At 38.2% G+C, this 18,645-nt stretch overlaps 1 protein-coding gene across 1 annotated transcript in view; it reads left to right on the top strand.

Annotated features, from left to right (window-relative positions):
• Samd5 (sterile alpha motif domain containing 5) overlaps positions 1 to 13,958 on the top strand; it is a 50,586-nt gene extending 36,628 nt beyond the window's left edge. The window contains exon 2 of the mRNA XM_047557183.1: positions 9,243 to 13,958. Coding sequence (XP_047413139.1) covers positions 9,243 to 9,305 — 63 coding nt within the window. The 3' untranslated portion in view covers positions 9,306 to 13,958. The remainder of the gene's footprint in view (positions 1 to 9,242) is intronic.
• Positions 13,959 to 18,645: the final 4,687 nt, after the last annotated feature.

Genomic DNA, 18,645 nt, shown 5'->3' with positions numbered 1-18,645 from the left:
AGACAGGCAGCTGGTTATTTTGATGTGGCAGACTGGCAGTTCTCAGAATTGCCTGAGTCACTTTGAAAGCTCAAGACTGGCAAGCAAATCTCTCAGACAAGCAGGCTTTCCTGAATCCACCAACCATCTTTACAAATCCTCTTACCAGACAAGAGTAAAAGGTCACCTCACCTTCCTAGCAGGACGGGTCCAGTTCCCAGGGACCTAGCCAGATGGGAAGTCAGGAAGGCAAATGTGGAATGATTGCTAGGAAGGAGCTATTGTGTGAAAGGGCAGAATGATATTCCAGACTGATGGATTGGTCTAAGACTCGACACTGATTATGTGACATCTTTCCTGTTGCCCAGGTCCAGAGATGAAATCAAGCAGTGGTTCTTAAAGCAGGGTCCAAAGACCCCTGAGGGTTCCATGACCTTTGCAGGGGTCTGTGAGGTATAATTTCGCCACAGTACCTTGATGTTACTTGTTTTTTCACCGTGTAGATGTTTATACTGGTAGAAGAAAAGCAAAGGTGGCCACAGAGGCTGGCACATTTTCACCTCTCTCTATTAGTACGTTTGGTATTCTTCACCCTTGTGTTTGTCAAAAACCCCCAAAGGAACCATGGATGAAGCAATAGAAATTAATAAATTTGTTAAATCTCAACCTTTGTGCACATTTAAAAAAAAATTCTGTATGACAAAAGGGAAACTACTCATGAAGCACTTATGCAGAGAGAAATGTGTGTGACCCTTGTTACCTGGCCAGCCACTTAGGCCACTGTGCAAGATGCCTGCTGAGCGTGTTGCTTTGTCATGCAACACCATTCGTACTTGAGAGGACATCAGCAGGGCAATCTGTGGTCATCTGGACTTGGATATTTGCCAGATTTCTTACAAATAAGTGAACCTAACATTTCAAGAAAAACAATTGACAATATTTGTTAATAATAAGGTGGTTGAGCAAAAATTGGAAATTTAGAAAACTACCATCACAGTGAGATTGATAGTTTTCTAGTACTTGAATTTTTTTTTTTTTAACAAGATGGGCGGTAATATTACGTGTTTTTTTTTTTTAATATAGCATAATTATTTGTGTCAACCTTTGGAAGATCTGAGTAACATAGGAACCTAATATTTTCCACATGAGCAATGCTTGATGTTATAAAAGTCACGTAATGCAAAGTACATTAAAAGTAGAAGATAAACCAGTAATTTTATGGAGTAGATGGAGCACAAAAAGTTCATTGATAACAGTTTCAGATTTCACATTGCAATGGATCTTTTAGAAACTGCCTCTTGGCATTTTGGAGTGGTATCAGAAAGAATATCTATAATTATCTAAAAAAGCTTTTCAACTGCTCCTCCCTATTCCAATGACAAGTCTGTTTGAGGCTGGATTTTCTTCATGTACTTCAAATGAAATACATGTTTTCACCCATTGAATGTAGGAGATAAGAGTATCTGTAGTTTATGAGGCCAGACATAAAGAGATAGACCAAAATGTAAAACAATGCCACTCTTCATCTTAACTTTGGTGAGAAATATAGTTATTTTTTTGTGAAAATGTTGCTTGTGTTAACACACAATGCATTTACTAGTGTTACTTTTTAAGGTATTAAATATTTTAAATATTTATCAGCTGTAATTCAAACTACAATAAATACTGACAGTTATAAGTCATATAAACAAAATCACTTCAGGATCCTTAATTTTTTAAAATGCAGATATCTCCCCAAACTAAAATGTTTATGATTTGCAAATGTAGAATATTGTATTGTTTTCACACTGGAGGTTTCTGAGCTGTCAGAGAATTCAAAAAGGTTTTCCAAGTTTGGAATCATGACTGTTTCATTGTGTATTATTAAATATATGAATGATAATTATATATTTCCTCCTTAAAATGAAAAACTTATAGAGCTCAAATGTATCACACATTAAATTCTCATTCTTTATAACTGATATAAAGACAAAAATACTGAAGATTATATTTACTTTTAATTTATCAGAAATAAATTTTGGCCACAACTATAGTATATTATTGTCGGAAAATGTTTGGAAATAGCCACTGGAAACTTCTTCCTTATATTGCAATTTAAATGAAGTCACAGTATTCAAGTAAATAAGTAAACCAGTAGACATTTTTCAAAAAAGAAAAACAATAGTTCTGTATGTTAACTATTTGCTTTTTTGGTGCTATAGTAGCTGGTTGCATCTCAGTCTGCATGTTAATATACATAGTTCCACATAAATATTATATATGTGTCTATAGTACATATTTCAATTTATTTTATAAGTCATTTTTAATTGCATAATTAAGTTTATATCACTAATTAAACAGGAATAAGTGAATTATTTTCGTATCCATTGTGAACGAGATTAAACATAACATCTAAATAAATATTTTGCACATTTTATATTCTGAATAAAAATTAAATACCTTTTGTCTAAAGTTACATATGCACATCCTTTCAAAACAGTGAAGCAATTAAAATACTCCTAAGAGCATTTGAGAAATTATGTATTTTGGTGAACAGGCTCTGTGTTGGTTTCCTAGGGCTGCTGTAACAAAGTACCATAAACCCAGGTGGCTTATACCAAACAGTTGCTTGTCTCACAGTCCTGGGGTCTATAAGTCTAGAACCAAGATGTCAGCAGAGCCTGTTCTTCCTTCAAAGACTCTGGGTGCATGGACTAGGCCTTTGCTTCGTCTGGCTTCTGGTAGTTCTGGGCAGTCCTTGACTTAGAGTCACATCTCTCTAGTCTCTACTTCGGTCTTCAGGTGGTCTTTTTCCTTGTGGTTCTGTGGACTCTCCTCAGGAGGATACTGGTGGGCTGGGGATGTGGTTCAGTAATAGGGCTCTTGTTTAGCATGTCCAAAGCTCTAGGTTCAATCCCCAGCATGAAAAAATCAAACCAAACCAAACCAAAAAATACCAACCCCCTCAAGAGGACACCAGTGATTGGATTTTGGGACCACCTTAAATCCAGGATGATTTCATCCAGAGATTTTTTAAACTAATTACATCTGCTTTAGAGAGCCCTGTTTCCAACTAAGGTCACATTCTGAGGTTCTAGATGGAAGTGAATTTGTAGGGACATTGTTCAACTTATTCACATTCCTGATTAGAAATGTTTGCAGTGTACAGAAATAATTTGACAAGGTTGGGTTTGTTGTTGGACAGAATCAGTCTGTTCCTGGTTAGAAACTTGACCTTGGCAGGTTATCTGCACTTTAAGTCTTCAGCTTCATTTATAAAGTTTGGTCCCAGTTCACCATCAGGTTATCCTGGGATGCCTAGAGGTTATTATGTGCAAACACACATTCTTAGCAAAGTGCCTGCTACAGAGGGAGTTCATCTCGTAATTTTTAATAGTCATTTTCAATTGTTGCTAGGGCAGGAGATAATAATAATCAAAGTATGTATCATCAACCTACAGTTAGTAGCAGTTTTATTGGAGATAATCAGAATAACAGCAGACTCATGCTAGTGTTGATTTCAAAGACCATTAGTACTTGATAATGGATGATTTTACTGTGGGTAGGTGGATGAGAGAGAGAGAGAGAGGAGCAGGAGGAGGAGAGCCTCCTTGTGCAGTATGGGTGGAAACAGACATCACCGGAAGAGCTTGTCTACAGAGCCATTGAACACCTTCTAAGAGCTGTCCTCAAGGAGGGCTCCTGTGCAACACACTTGTTTTCAAACCTCTCTAGCACTTACATTTCCCTGAGTTTTGGGCACTTAGAGGCCTGTGTCTTGGTTGCATTTTGGATGGTACTGGAGATCCTGAAGCATAATGCAGAGAGAGACTCTAATGCCCACTGAACCTGCCTTTCTGTAGCAGGCAGGTCTTTTGGAGGTGATTTTAGACCCCACTCCCTGCCTCCTCGGAGCTCTGCTCTTGCGCCCTCCCTGCATCCATTCTGCAGACAGCATTGGCTGCATCCACTGTGAATGAGAAGTTCACTGCTCATCAGTGCCCCCGCCCTCTGTCCTTCACCTCCAAATGTGTTGGCATCTTTGCCCATCTAGTCTTCTTTCCATCTATTTTTGATGAGGAATTACTTCTCTCCCCTCTCAGACTCTCGTAATGAGTACTCTTGACCTCCGTAATGATCATGGCCCATGACTACCCCTTCATTTTTGCACTTAGTCTGGTCTGTGGAGTCCTTCCACTCTGTCTGCGTGTGTACCCAGTCGCCCTCTCTGTTTTTAAAATCGCTCTCCTCTTCCACTGCCATTTCACCTCCTTAGCTAGACTGTTAAACTTCTTGAAAAAGTGATGACTTAGCCCTGGCTTCTTGTGACCAGCTGTTAATTATTACAAAATTATTGAAAGTACAGTACAGAATTCCCAGCCAATAAGTTCCTGATTATTCCCTCTGCTGGAGGAGATAAGCTGTGACTCCGCCTCCAGCTGTGAAGAGGTCCTGGACAGAAGGGACAATCTCCTGGAGCACTTGCTGCTACTGCAGACCTGGGTCCTGTGGGTTGTTCACTGTGTGGGAAGTTAGCTTATTCAGAATATTCAGTGATGAGAGCAGCAAAGTGCTTTTAAAAGAGTTGGAAATTTACATAGCTATTCAGTTGGAAAAATTATAAAGTCAGTTAATGCCCTGAGGATAGCATAAACAAAGATGTTTTTGTTTTTTAACCTCTGAATAAGTTCCTGAGAGTTTTCTGAATAATAAATGGGTAGGAAAATTTCCAGCCAGCCTCTCTAGTATTCTTGGTTGAAACGCTACAGATAAGTCCTGAGTGAAGATTAGGACTGTGTGGGTTCAGAGGAGGCCGTGAGAGGCAGTTCCTTATAATCCATTTAATTTGTTCCAGGAACCAGACGCTAAATCAGTACCTACCAACCTATCAAAGACTCGCCATGCATGAAAACAGCAGTTTGTAATGCGACAACATTTGAGTATTTATTTCTAGAGTCTCTTTCTCTCTCTCACATACACACACCAAACAAAACAAAAACAAGAAGAAATCTATGTAGCTCATCTCAGAATAGCCCAAATGTTTTTCTGGCCTAGAGAATCCAAGGAACTCTATCCTGTAAGACTCCTGTGGTAGAAAGAAGTATAGAATATGGGTTTTTCCCTTTAGTTAGAACAGGCTATATTCCAAGCAGATTCCACCTTTCTTGGCCCCATAAATAAAGCCAGTGTGACATGACTGAGTATTGGAAATCTTAACTTTGAATATGTCATGAGGTAAAAAATAAAACCAAAACCAAAACCGGTGTTTGGTCACCAATACCACTCACAAGTTTGTCTTTGGGTCCCTTTGTCAACTGGAAGAGAAGGCAGTGTTTGTATCATCCTTAATTAACTGTGTTCTATGGGAGAGTTGCCCCGAAAACTGTATGGAAATTGCATAGGCTACTAATTAATTTACACACTGTTGTATTTTTTTTATTTGAGCAACTAAATGTGGAGAATTTGTGTCTACTGACTTTACATCTGCAGTTGACCTATGTATGTGCTATATAGTAATATCATATATTACTATATAGAAGTAGAGAAATACTTCTCAGGGGTTTAGCCTGCATGCAACTGATTGCCTTTAATTAGGGGAAAATCAGAAGCTCAGAGAGTATCAGATTTGAAGTCAGTTAAAATCAGAGTAATCAGCTGAGAAAAAAGAATCATCTCATAAATCTTAATTTTTAACTGCAAGGTACTAGTTTAAGTAATGAATAACTTTTTCTGTCCCTCCGTGTTTCTCAAATTAGAATACTAACATCGATCGCTTTGGCATGGGACAACTGCCAAATCTCTGTGAAATCAAAGGCTCCTCCCAGCTCCATAAAAGCCTAGGGGGAGAAAAAACTGAAAAAGCCACATTTCTGCCTGCGGATTATGTTTGGATGGTCCTAATAGTCAGGTAGCGAGGACACCAGCCAGCCTTTTAGCAATGCTTTCCTAGAAACAGGGAGATGATAATTTGACACACTGCAGACAGACTGTGGGCAGTTTTAATTCTTTTTTCTCCCCAACAAGGCTTGTCTTTAAAAATAGGAAAACAGTGGGGTGTGGTGGCACATGCCAGTAAACCCAGTGACTTGGGGGACAGAGGCAGGAGGAACACCAAGTTGGAGGTCAGCCTGGGCAACTTAGCAAGATTTGTCTCAAAATAAAAACAAACAAGGGCTGTAGATGTAGCTCCATAGTAAAGCACCTCTGGATTCAATCTCTAGTACTGAAAAAAAATTTTTAAAAAGGAAAACAGGCAGGCACAATAGTGCGCACCTGTTGTTCTAGCTACTGGGCAGCCTGACCAAGGCAGAAGGAGCTCTTGGGCCCAGGGATTCAAGGCCAGCCTAGGCAGCATATTGAGACCCATCTCTTAAATAAAGAAAAGAAAAGAAATAAGAAAAATAGGAAAAGTTCAGGAGTACTGTGAACCAAAAATAAAACATGGAGTTTATTCCTCCCAAGATTGACTTTCATGAACTTTGAGAATTTGGAGGTATTGCTTTCATGAATGTTAAGCCAACCTCACGTGTAACCAAGGAAGAGGACAAACACGTGAACAGACATCGTTTTCCTTGGTGAAGACAGCCCTTCTTTTCATGGTAGGAGTGTCCCAGATCAGTTAGGAGAAAAATGAAATCTGTGGAGTGCATGTTTGCCTGTGTAAGCATTGCCTTCAAGATGGTCAGAATTTAAAAAAAAATCTGCTCATTTCTATTCCACCAGAGGAATGAGAGCCATCAGGACCAGGCTCTGGAATGTCACAGTATGTATCAGACACTAGAGAATGGCGAGTGTTCGTGACAGGGGAATTACTAATGTTTCCTGTGATCATGAAGCAACGTGTGCAGCTAATTACTATTGTCTGCGGCTGCTCTCACATCTTGAAACTCTCCATGACCCAACTGCAGAAATCCTGTTTGTCTGCTTCCCACCACCTCCTCCAAACAATGAAAAGTAGTGAATTGCAAGACTGGGCTTGTTGAATGAATGCAATTTGTTTTTGTGGACCCAAAGGTTGTGGAGACTGTTGGCTTGTCATTAGATTTGTGAAATGACTCAGTGGTCAGCATCTCCAGGTGAGTTGAATGTGGAGGTGTGGATGTGTGCTAGATGAAAACCTGTCCAAAGGTCCTTTGAACACTCCTTGTGTGTCCTGGAGTGTACAGCAGGTGAGGCCATCTTCTGCTTTCATGCATGGGGCCAGTGTCCTGTGGCTCTTGCCTGTCCTAGCCCAAGTCTTCCTGTAACTCCATGACCTAAGGCTCATTCTTCTGTTTTTTTGCTTGTTTTGTTTTGTATTTCCCCCAATTCAAATAGCTAGTTATCTAATACTCTATTACTCTATAATAAGTATTATTTTCATCATTAATGTCTTCATTTGTTCACTTAATAGAACATTAAAAAACAAACATTTTCTTCTTCTTTATAATACACTTCTTTGTATTAAAGTGACTTCCCTTCTCAGTAGGACCCCTCCTCACTGCCCTGTTCCCCTTCCAGAACACCCCAACAACTTGGCTTATCAAGATAGATTGACATTAACTTTTTCACAGATCATGATATCCATGTAGGAATTGTCATGGATATTGGTTTTTTAGGGTAACTATTTGAATATATTCATTATTAGATATTTTCTTATTTATAGTCAAAATGAACAAACAAAAGACCCCAAGCTAACTTGATTCTCTGGAGAAAGAAACATCCAGCCTGGATAGTAATCATTTAGATGTGATTGCCTGGTGGTGTCACCCAAACTAATTAATAATGACATATTAGTTAACATGTTGCCATCAGCAGGTGGCTATTGGAACAGGGGTGAAAACAGCATGTGCTAAAACAAATTGTACCTTAGAGAAATGTGCAGGGTTGTTCTTTAAAAGTCTTCATGATGGCTGGGCACAGTGGTGCATGCTTGTAATCCCAGCAGTTTGAGAAGCTGAGGCAGGAGGATCACAAGTTTGAGGACAGCCTTGGCAACTTAGCAAGACCCTAAGTAACTTAGCAAAACCCTGCTCCAAAAAATAAATAAATAAATAAAAGGATCTGAGGATGTAGCTCAGTGGTAACTCAGCTCTGGATTCAATCCCCAGTACCAGAAAAAATCTTCATAATATTTGCAATATCATTTTTTAAAAATATTTTTAGTTGTAGATGGACCCAATATCTTTATTTTTATGTGGTGCTGAGAATTGAACCCAATGCCTCACACATGCTAGGAAAGTGCTCTACCACTGAGCTACAACCCCAACCCACCATGTGATTTTTTTTTTTACTTATTTGTGGCATTTGCTAAGCCTCAAGAGATAAAACTGGTTGTGGTATTGGAGAGATAGAGAGTAGGAAAAAAAAAAAAAGAAAAAGATTGATGTAGCCTTTTCCAATTAAAAAAAAAATGTTGCACTGAAGCAGCCCAAAAATCCTGGGAAAGACTCGGACATCTTCCTTCTCTCTTTGTATTTTCCTGTTCTTCCTGTTCTTTGTCCATACTGAATCTGTCAAGGGATTCTCAGCACATGGTGTGGCTGTGACAGATGGGCAGTAAATAATCTGCTGCTGTCTTTCAGTTTCAGGGGATCTTTGTGACAGGGAAGGGGTTAAAACTGTCAACACCTATCAGAGCTTGCAGATAATTAGTGTAATATAAACCCGAGAACCTTGATGCTGGTGACCACACAGCAAATGAATTCTACGAGGTTCCTGCTTTGTAAGAAAACCTTATTAACTTCTTTCCAGTTTGTGTTACAACTATGCTTTTTAAACGCTTGTGTGAAAAAAAATTATTGTGTAAGCATATAAATGATAATGATTAAAGATGATTGTGAGTCTTCCTTGTTTTGGAAGATGCATTTTGAATTAGCACTTGCAGATACAACTCGAATAGATAAGTACCCTTTGGCACTTGAACATGAGATGGGTAGCCTTTACACTCAGGGAGGGTGTTGACTGTGGCCTTGTTATTAAGAATGCTAAGTATTGAGTATGTGACTTAGGAATGCAAACAATTACACAGTACACTTTAATCGTACATTTTTTTAATAAAAGAAAAAGAAGTAGACTTTGTAAAATGAAACACAGGTTTGAAAAGATCAAAATTCATTCTTCATTGATTACCTTGACACAAAAACTTTAAAAAACAGAGACTCTCAAAGCTGTTTCTCAAAAGTCTGCCTGGTAACCTGAGTGGAACAAGTATGTCTTAAAAACAGGAGCAGGAACCCATGATGGACTAGGGGAAGGACGGGTGAAGGAGAACTTCAATAACCCAGATGTGTTCAAATCCGCAGGTCCCAATGGCTGGCATCCTAGAGTACTTAATGAATTGGCCGAAGTCGTCACAGAACCGCTAGATATCATTTTTGAGAACTCGTGGAGGACTGATGAGGTGCCTGAAGACTGGAAAAGGGCATATTTAGAACCTTCTTTCACAAAGGGAAATGGATGGTGATCCTGGAAATACTCATCAGCTTAACTTTTTGCTTGGAAAAATTCTGGAATAATCAACTTAGTAAACTGGGTAACTGACTTGTAAGAGCCAGAACTAAGGTAGTGAAATATCACACATAAAGAAATGCTGAGTTCATTTTCTAAAAGGACACACCAGCGTGAGACACAGTCTTATGCTTCTATCGTGATTGTCCCCTTCATTCTGTCAATTCTTCATAAAATAGATGATGTTGGTTAAGGCGTTTGGGTAATAACTAATTTTAAGTGTAATACAAAAAGTAGATTTCTGATCATAACCAATAATTATATCACTTCCAACTTAGGTTTTATCTGAAATAATAGTCTTAATATGATATCTTTACTTCTTATAGGACCCTGTTTTCATTAAGTTGTGATATTTCAAATAATTCTATATAGAATAGATTGGTGAAGGAATTCTTATTCTTATTTTAAGGTGCTTTATATAGTTATTTCATATATAGTATAGGTACAGTCATAAAGCCAGTGAATTAAGGAACATCACCCAGAAAAGACAATTTCTTCTGATTTCTCTTTTAAAATCTGTTCTGGTTGAAGTTTGATATTTAGACCAATAAGGGTGTCATGCTCTGGCATTTATTGAGCAAGTACCAGTTTTTCTACTTCAAGGCCCCTGAGTTGTAGTGTCTTGGCCCACCTCCCTAAATGGGCTTCTTCCTGGGACCCTGGGGACAACAAAAAGGCAGTGGGCATGAATGGCCTGTCCACCTATAGCCAAGGAGGAGAAGAGGTTGAAGAACAGGGAGGAAATTAAGGTGAAACTGGAGTTTTTGTGATTCTTATTGTTTTTCCCTTTGGGTGTTGGTAGTTTTATTTTCTGCTTAGAAAATGCAAGCTTGTTGATGGGACCTTCGTGGAAAGGAGGCTGTGGAGAAAGATACAGTAGTCATACAAGCTCCTGGGGCTGGCAACCGTCAGGAGCCTCTAAGCAGCACTGTGTTCTGGAATTTTCTTGCACTGTTTGGAAGTATATGAGAGAGATATAAGTTTACATAATGTAGGACAAGAATAGGAAACTCTCTAAGGAAAAGAGTTTTATGTTCATCTCCTGGAGCATACGAATCCCCAAGAATAGACAATTAAGAAGGGATTAGGTCTCCAAGGGCAATCCTAACACAATACTATTTTTAAAAAAATCCAAGGTCTAAAATAGTTCAGCTACTTTTAGAGATTAATTTAGTCCCTAAGTAAAGTCTGTCTCACTCTTAAATACAAATATAAGGAAATTCTAGAAGTGCGTGTTAAGTTACCCTTTAAACTATACCTAGCAGCGGTTTTGTAAGGATTATATACCAATGAGCCTTTCATCAGTTTTTGAAGCGAAGTAGTCTTTAAAATTTCTGAGGTAGATTTAATTAAGAGGTGGGAAGTCTGTATTGATTATTGATATAATTTATTGTGATAATAAATGGCTTCCTGTTTCAGACCTCATTTCCAGGTGCAACATCTGTGGTAGATTTATTTCACAGATGAACATTTGCATGTAGCTTTTGAACTGTGGCTGGACTGGACTTGTTTCTGAAACATCTATTATTTGCACAGTGGGCATTATGATGAGTCCACTACAACCAAAAAAAGAAGAAAAGGCTGTCAGTCATATCAAGTTTGATTTTGGATTTGAGTAATTTCTAACTTCAATAATTTTGCCAAAGTTAAATCATTTCTCTGAGTCTAAGACGTTTTAAAGACTTCTTAGTTAAAGTTAGAGGAAGAAAACTTTAAATGCAGGCAGAGAAGTGTTGAGGAAAACCTGTTAATTTCTTTGCATTAAGAAATATGAGGCATAATATAAGAGAAAGGAATTATTCTTACCATGAATTATACCTGGAGATAATTACTCTTATTTAGTTTTTTTCCTTTTATCTAAATACTAATGATATTTTAAAATTTTGAGTGTAAAGGAAGTAGCAGTTGACTAAAGGGAAAATATATTATCAAGACTAAAGGGCAGTCTTGATTTATATTTCCTAGAACACCAAGAGAGATTTAAGATAGACTTTTGTTCATAACATGGGGAATTCAGAGGATTATAACACATTTTTTTTTCAGTTCATCTTAAAATTTGAGGGGTATGAAAGAAAGATTTTATTCACATTAAAGATTTCTTGGAATAAGGACACACATGTTTGAGGGCTCTATCCTTACCAAAGTGGGAGCTGAACCAACAATCAGGAAAACTGGATTTATAGCAACAAAAGTAGTTTCTCAGTTCAGAGAACTCAAGCATTTTCTTGGTCCTGAGAAATCTCCAGCATGTTGTGCTGTGAAGTGAACACAGGAGGCATCAAGTTTTCACTTTGGGAGTTTTTCAGATCTCAGTTCAGATTCTACAGTTTTCCTAATGGTGTTTTCCCGTGATGAACCTGTTAAGAGCATTTGCTGTAGTGTAGCTTGGGAAAGGATCTTGAATGATGAGAACATTACTTAAGCTTCTTTCCCTTTTTCATAAAATGGGAGAAATAAGTACAATGCCTCCTATAGTTCTTAAGAGGCTCAACACCTCTGAGGTTTATACCCACTTGTAGTTCTTGGTCCAGGGTTGGCATGAAGTAGGTGCTGACTGCTCTCTCACCTCCCTTCCTGACTTGCTGTTATTTCCTCTTATGTGGAAGAGATTACTTTAAAACTGAGTAGAAAACTCAAGTGTAAATTGGCATGCCCATCTGCTCTGTAGCCCACTGCGTAAAGACCTCCTTTGCTTTCTGTTTAGGAGAGATGAAAAAAGGCCACTGTGTTTGCTCATGGTAGGAGTTCAGTAAATGTTTAGTGATTGAGTGAAAAGATTATGATGTTAAAACACAATCCTCAGATTCACAAAGGCCAGCACTTTCAATTCTAGGGAAATAGTCACATAGACACCCATGAAGGGCTTTCGTTATCTTTGTGCTTCTTGTAACGTCTTCAGGTTTATAAATTTGGAGTATAAATGAATGAGTGGCAAATGTGCAGTTTCCTCTGATTTTATACCTGGGGTTTAACCAAAGGAGGAGTGAAAATGGGCATTGCCCCCATGGCTGCTTCTGGGATGAATCCAGCCAAGAGATGATGCTGATAATGGTGGATCAGCAAACCCTTCTCTGTGGGAAGAGAAGCCAGCTCTACCAGGAACTGGGAAGCGCTTGCCTGAGAACTGAGACCTTCATGTCTGAATTTTTCCATTAGAAGCCCGAGTGCTGAAAATAGATCACTTGTATAGGGGTTGAAGAAGAACAAAAAGAGATTAAAGAAAATAAAATTCTTAGACAAAATGTTTGACTTAATCTCTTACATGTAATAATTGGGTATCAAAATATGTTCAGGGAGCTGAAAGATTTCAGTATTTCAAAGTAAATAAGTGATAAAGAATATAATATTGTATTCAGGGACATGTGAGAAATGTGTGAGAACCCAACCCTAAATGACAAATTCTCAGTTCCAAGTGCCAGGTATCAGAATGTTCTTAAACAGCATTAACCAATGATAACTTAGAATAAAACTACAGAGGTTCACACATAGATGCTTTACTAAATAAAATACCTGTGCAGAGCAAAGCAAATTAAACTTTCTTTTTAGAATTTTCTAATTTTATTCTGATCTTTCCCAATTACATAGCCTTATATCAGACAGTTTGCATTATTAGATTCTTTGATTCTAAACTCCTTTGCAGCTTGTATTATTAATCTCTAATGATGTAAAATCAAATAACTTTCTAGTCCATGATTAGAAATATCTTAACATCACTATTTTGGATATTTCCATAAAAGGCAAAAGGGGCGAAGGCGGTAGATAGTTTAGAGAAATGAATAGCATATTAACTTTCTCTTTTTACTTTTTGAATGAAAGTAGAAGAGGAATGTGATGTTTAAATCCTGGATACGTTTTATTTTTAATTGTTTCTGTTAAAAGATGCCGTTTTAGAGGAAAACAGGTTAAATTCTCCATATTGAGAACAGGTGGTTGGTTTTTATTTTACAGTTTTGTCCCAAAATTTCTTCCACTGGATCAAAAGGAAATAAGTCAACTTTTCAACATTAAGATGGGAAATGTCTTTTATAGATATGTTTGGTATCATGCCCTTTTTAGATGAATTTTTCCTTATTCCAAAACCAAAATGCTGTGTGGTCAATCTCAAGGACAAAGTGGTACATTGAGGGAGACAAATGTCAGACATTCTGCTGTTCCTCACAGTTACCGCCCTGTTTCCTAAGCTTGAGAATGTTCTGAGATGCTATTAGGGTTACCAATGCCATTATTCATTGAAAAGTTCTGGCTATACAGAAGTGTGTGCTGCGCCTGAACAATCAACATGTGTATATCTAAGTAGCCAAGCACAGATTTGTTCTAATTGAAAGCTACCATTTGGTTTTGTAAACACACTATTTTTTCCCTTTCAGTTACTCTTTAAAAAGGGGCCTGTATGTGAAGACACTGTGAAAGCCTAATTGGATTGTCGTTATGAACCATGTAATGTAAAGCTCACAGCTCTGTCATTTGCAAACATATGTCTACTCTTCAATAAATGTTATGGCTGCACAGCAGATCTGCCTTGGCCTCTTTTGTGATCATTCACATTTTGATGAATGTGATCATTTTTGCATTGTTCAAATTGACAATGTATAAATGTTCATGGTATTATAGGATTATGGTCAATATGGGAAATCAGAGCTCAAACTGGAAAGAAAGGAAAATGCAAGGCTCCCCACCCTACTTGCAAAATTCAGATAAGACCGTCATACGTCATACGTATTGGGATGCTTTTGCCTTGTTCTGTATGCATACCTGTGGCCTTCTCTTGTGTGATCCTCTGTAGGCAGTGGGAGGTGGGCGGTGGGGTATGTCAGGTGGAAAGAGGCAACGTGTATGTGATCAGGTGATTCTGCTATGGCTTCTGCAGCACAGAACCTTCATCACTTGAGGACTGTTGTGATACAGATCTGCAGTATCTCAGCAGTGGTTAAAACCAGTCTTGGTTTCAGATTTCAACATAAATGTTTTCTGGCTTCAGAGGCTTGAGAAAAATGGAATAATTATTGGACTTGCTCAGCATACTAATTAGCCCAAAAAACATTAATTTGAAGAAGTTTGTAACAGTGCTTTGTGTTACATGTAAATGTCATGATGTGCTATGTTTTGATGATTATCAATGACTCTTTTTATTCCCACTGCATATGAGAAGAAAATACATTTCAAGTGAGACAAAGATGTGAAACTTTGAATTCTGGAAATGGAAAAAGACCTTAAGAATGACTCAATCAGCGAGCTGGAGCTGTGGCTCAGTGGTAGAGTGCTTGCCTGGCACATGTGAGGCCCTGGGTTTGATCCTCAGCACCACATATAAATAAATAAAATATAAAGAGATCCATTTGCAATTAAAATATTTTTAAAATAGAATGACTAAGTCAGATTCAGGAACCACACAGTTAAAACACTAAGAAAATAGGAGTTTGTGGCATATGACACACCAGATTGGTGGCAGACAAGTGAAGTTTTCCCAGATCCTCTACTCCTGGCTTTTTGTCCAATGTAGATCCTAGAAAGTACACCTAAAGTTTCCATGATTTCTTAAAAACAACAACAACAACGACAACAAAACGATCTTTCTAGATTGGACTTAGTTTGAAATTTAGATCTGTGGTTTTAAGACATACTTGGCACATTCATAAACCAACGCTCCAAGGAACCCTGATGCTCTGCAGGGGTCAGCACCTGGGTACAAAATCCTGATCTTTCCACTTTGCAGTATTATGCTTGATCAAGTCTTCCTTGATCTCATAGTTCATGATATTGGTGGGTGGCCCAAGATATCTTTTTTTGTTTGTTTGTTTTTAGAGATAGGGAAATGCATCAGGAAATCTCACCAATTAGTGCTTAAGATTTTTTTTTTTTGTCATTAAAAAAGCGACTTCACATAAGGCAGCTTTAAAAACATCTTTCATCTGAATCTGGATAATGAATACCTCTAGTCTCGTTCCAGGCCATCTGCTGCCCCACTGAGGGTTTTTAGTTTAAAAGAGAAGTCTTGAACAATTTGAAATGAAAAACTTAGCCCCCGCTCTGCCAGAGTTACTCTGAGGACAGAGTGCATTCACGTAACCATGGACGCTTTTTTGGCTAACCTCCTCTACTTTAAAATACCTTCATGTACCAATAACAGGATGTCTGTGGAGTCTCATCTGTTTCTTGGTTGAATAATAAGCAGAGATCATGAACTGTATGTATCCAGGGTGCATTTTTTGACATTCCTGTTAGCACAATCAATTTAATTCCAACTTCATTTTGGAAGATAATCGACATAAGAGCATTCACAAAAATAGACATTTTGAGTGAAGAATATATACACTTAGTTTCATTTCAGATCTTTGCCTGTAAATCAGAAGGCCTGAATCCGGTCTTGGTTTTCCTGGGGAATAGAGCTGTCTAAGACACTTCCTTTTACACCTTCGGTCACCCATCTGTAAAAGTGCTCAGTGAACAGCATTGCCAAACACGCCCTGCGGAAGGTTTGAGAGACAGATGGTATCTGAATAATCTCACGTTCCTTAAAAACGAGTCACAAAATGACTTGCTCTGCTTTTTTCTCTGGTTTCCACCAGGCCAGGCCATGAGCACATCTGGTTGCCCCCACTTGCTATTTCCTCAGTTTCTGGCAGTAGGTGCTCCATAATATTGTAGAGGTGAATTAAAGAATGAAGGACCCAGTGGGTTTTCTCACGTGACTAAGGAAACTGAACCCTGAGGTTGTCTGAGTTGGTTCTACCAGGCATTGCTTATTTTGAGGGACTGTAGAGGAATTCTGTGGCTTTTATGTCTGTAGGATAGCAATGCCTTCCACCCTCAAACCTGGAGAAAAAGGATTTCTCTTTATTAGAAGTTTACCTTGGGGCGTGGTTTTGCTGTTACTTGGGTGTTCTGACATTCTAGTTTTGAACAAAACCTTAAATGTGAATAATTTCTCAAGTAAAATTTTATATACTCAATGAGGTTGTCTTTTGCAGAAATGTATTAAACATTGTGGTTTGCAATAGCATGTGCAAAATACTAACCTGACACACTATTTGAATTAAGGTTTTCTTTCCATCATTTTTTCCTAGTTTGAATATATTGAGAGGATTAGCATCTATTCCTGCAATTAAAACTAATAAGTATCAATTATCCCTGCAATTAAAGCTAATCAAAGCCCTTAATTCTTTGTCACATACATTTTAGCATATGGTATGCTGTAGATAAAGGTACAAAGAAATTTTTAGAGTCTATTCTATACAATGTGAACTTCCCTCTCAGAATTTTGACATACCCCCTTTTCAGATAAAAATTTGGGACCCATGCTTTTTGTTTTTCGAAATAAGAACAAAAGAAGCCTTCCCTAAAGTTATTTCTACCTTTTACTAATAGGAAGGAAAAAAGAGAGTGGAGTAGTCAGGAATGGTCCAGGGTTGTGCAGACCTGAGCTTGCGTCCCAAGAGCTGCGGACAGGTAGAGTCCTTTGACCTCAGAGGGCCTGGAGCTCTTAGTGATTGCACGCCTGGCCTGGCCTCTGTTCTTTTTCTGATGCGCATGGATTACGTGGAAGGGAGGAAGGAATGTTTCAACTTTAGGGTCACAAAAATCTGTTTAGGGAATGCCAGCTTCCCATGCTTGACTGTGACCTGATGCAAGCTACTAAACCCTTTTCTATCTGTTCTAGCACCTAAAAAATGAGGTAAATACCACCCCTTAAAATACCAGGTAGGATAACTGATAGAAGGCCTTAAGTTGGAGAAATGAGTTCTCTCTCTCTTTTTTTTTTTTGTAAATTTGAAAAATTTGTTCTTTTTTGTTACACAGGACAATAGAATTTACTGTGGCCTAATTATAAAAGCATATAATTTGTTCTAATTCAGTTCCCAAAATTTCCTCTCCCCTGCCTTTCTCCAACCCAGTTCCCTTTCCTCTACTGTATCGATCTTTCTGCTATTTTAGTTTTTTTTTTTTTTTTTTTAAGCTAGTGTCTTGTGGATGTACATAGTGGTATATTCAACTACATATCAGCTGGGTGGTGTTGGAAGGTAGAAACTGCAGGGGTGAGAACAGAAAAGAGGTTTGTGGCTCATGAATGAAAATTGTTTTCAAGATATGTTAGAGGAAAAGTTTACTTTCCTGAATCAATTACAAAACAACATTAAAAAGTATAGTTGCCAGCCCTTAAAAAAAAATTAATAGATGTCAGGACTATTCAAAGCATTTTACATGTATTATTCCACTTAATCTTCACAAATTTATGACAAGATTTTGCTAATTCACCCAAGGTCACATAACCAGTGACCAAGAAAAGTGAAATTTGAGGCTTAGCAGTTTCACTTTAACCTCTTAACCTCTGAGAGCCAAATGTATTAAAGAATTAAATATAAGGACCATATATCAAGAAATAAGAGAGAAGATTGACAAGAGATATCATGAAAAGAAGGGATGCTTGGGGGATGAGGAGACCAGCTGAAGATGTTGTCCTGATCCATTTTGTGTTACTATGAGACTGGGTAATTCATAAAGAACAAATCATTTTCTCATAGTTCTGGTGGCTAGGAAGTTCAACAGCAAGGTTCTAGCTGGTTCTATTATCTGGTGATGGCTGCATCTACTGGAGGGAAAGAATGCTGTGACCTTCCATGGCATAGGCAGAAGGACATGAGATCAAGTGCTGTGTGAAGCCTCTTATAAGGGCCTTAATCTCATCACAAGGGAACAACCCTTGTGACCTAGTCACTACTTCAAGGCCTCACCTTTTAATACTAACACATGGATAACGTCTGAGTTGGGGAGGGAATGTATCCAAACCATAGCATTCTCCTCCTGGCTCCCCAAATCCATGTCCTCTTTACATGCAAAATGCGTTCATTCCATCTCAGAAGCCTCCATCCCAGGTGCTGACTTATTTCAGCATCAACTCAAAAGTTCAAGTCCACAGTCTCATGGATCATCTTCATCAGATATGGGTGAGACTCAAAGATGCCTTTCATCCTGAGGCCAGTTGCTCTGCAGCTCTGAACCTGTGCAATCAAACAAGTAATGCGCTTAAGTACAATGTTGGGGCAGGCACAGGGTGGACATTCCTATTCTAAAAGGAGCAATAGGAAAGAAGAAGGTAGCCACAGGTCACAAGTAAGACCAAAATACAAAAATGCAAACATTGACTCTTAATCCTCCAGAATAATCTTCCTTGATTTCCTGTCCCACTGTCTGAACACATCA

This window comes from Sciurus carolinensis, chromosome 7 (genome assembly GCF_902686445.1).
Source record: "Sciurus carolinensis chromosome 7, mSciCar1.2, whole genome shotgun sequence".
NCBI lineage: Eukaryota > Metazoa > Chordata > Mammalia > Rodentia > Sciuridae > Sciurus > Sciurus carolinensis.
This window is presented reverse-complemented; position numbering and strand designations above follow the sequence as displayed.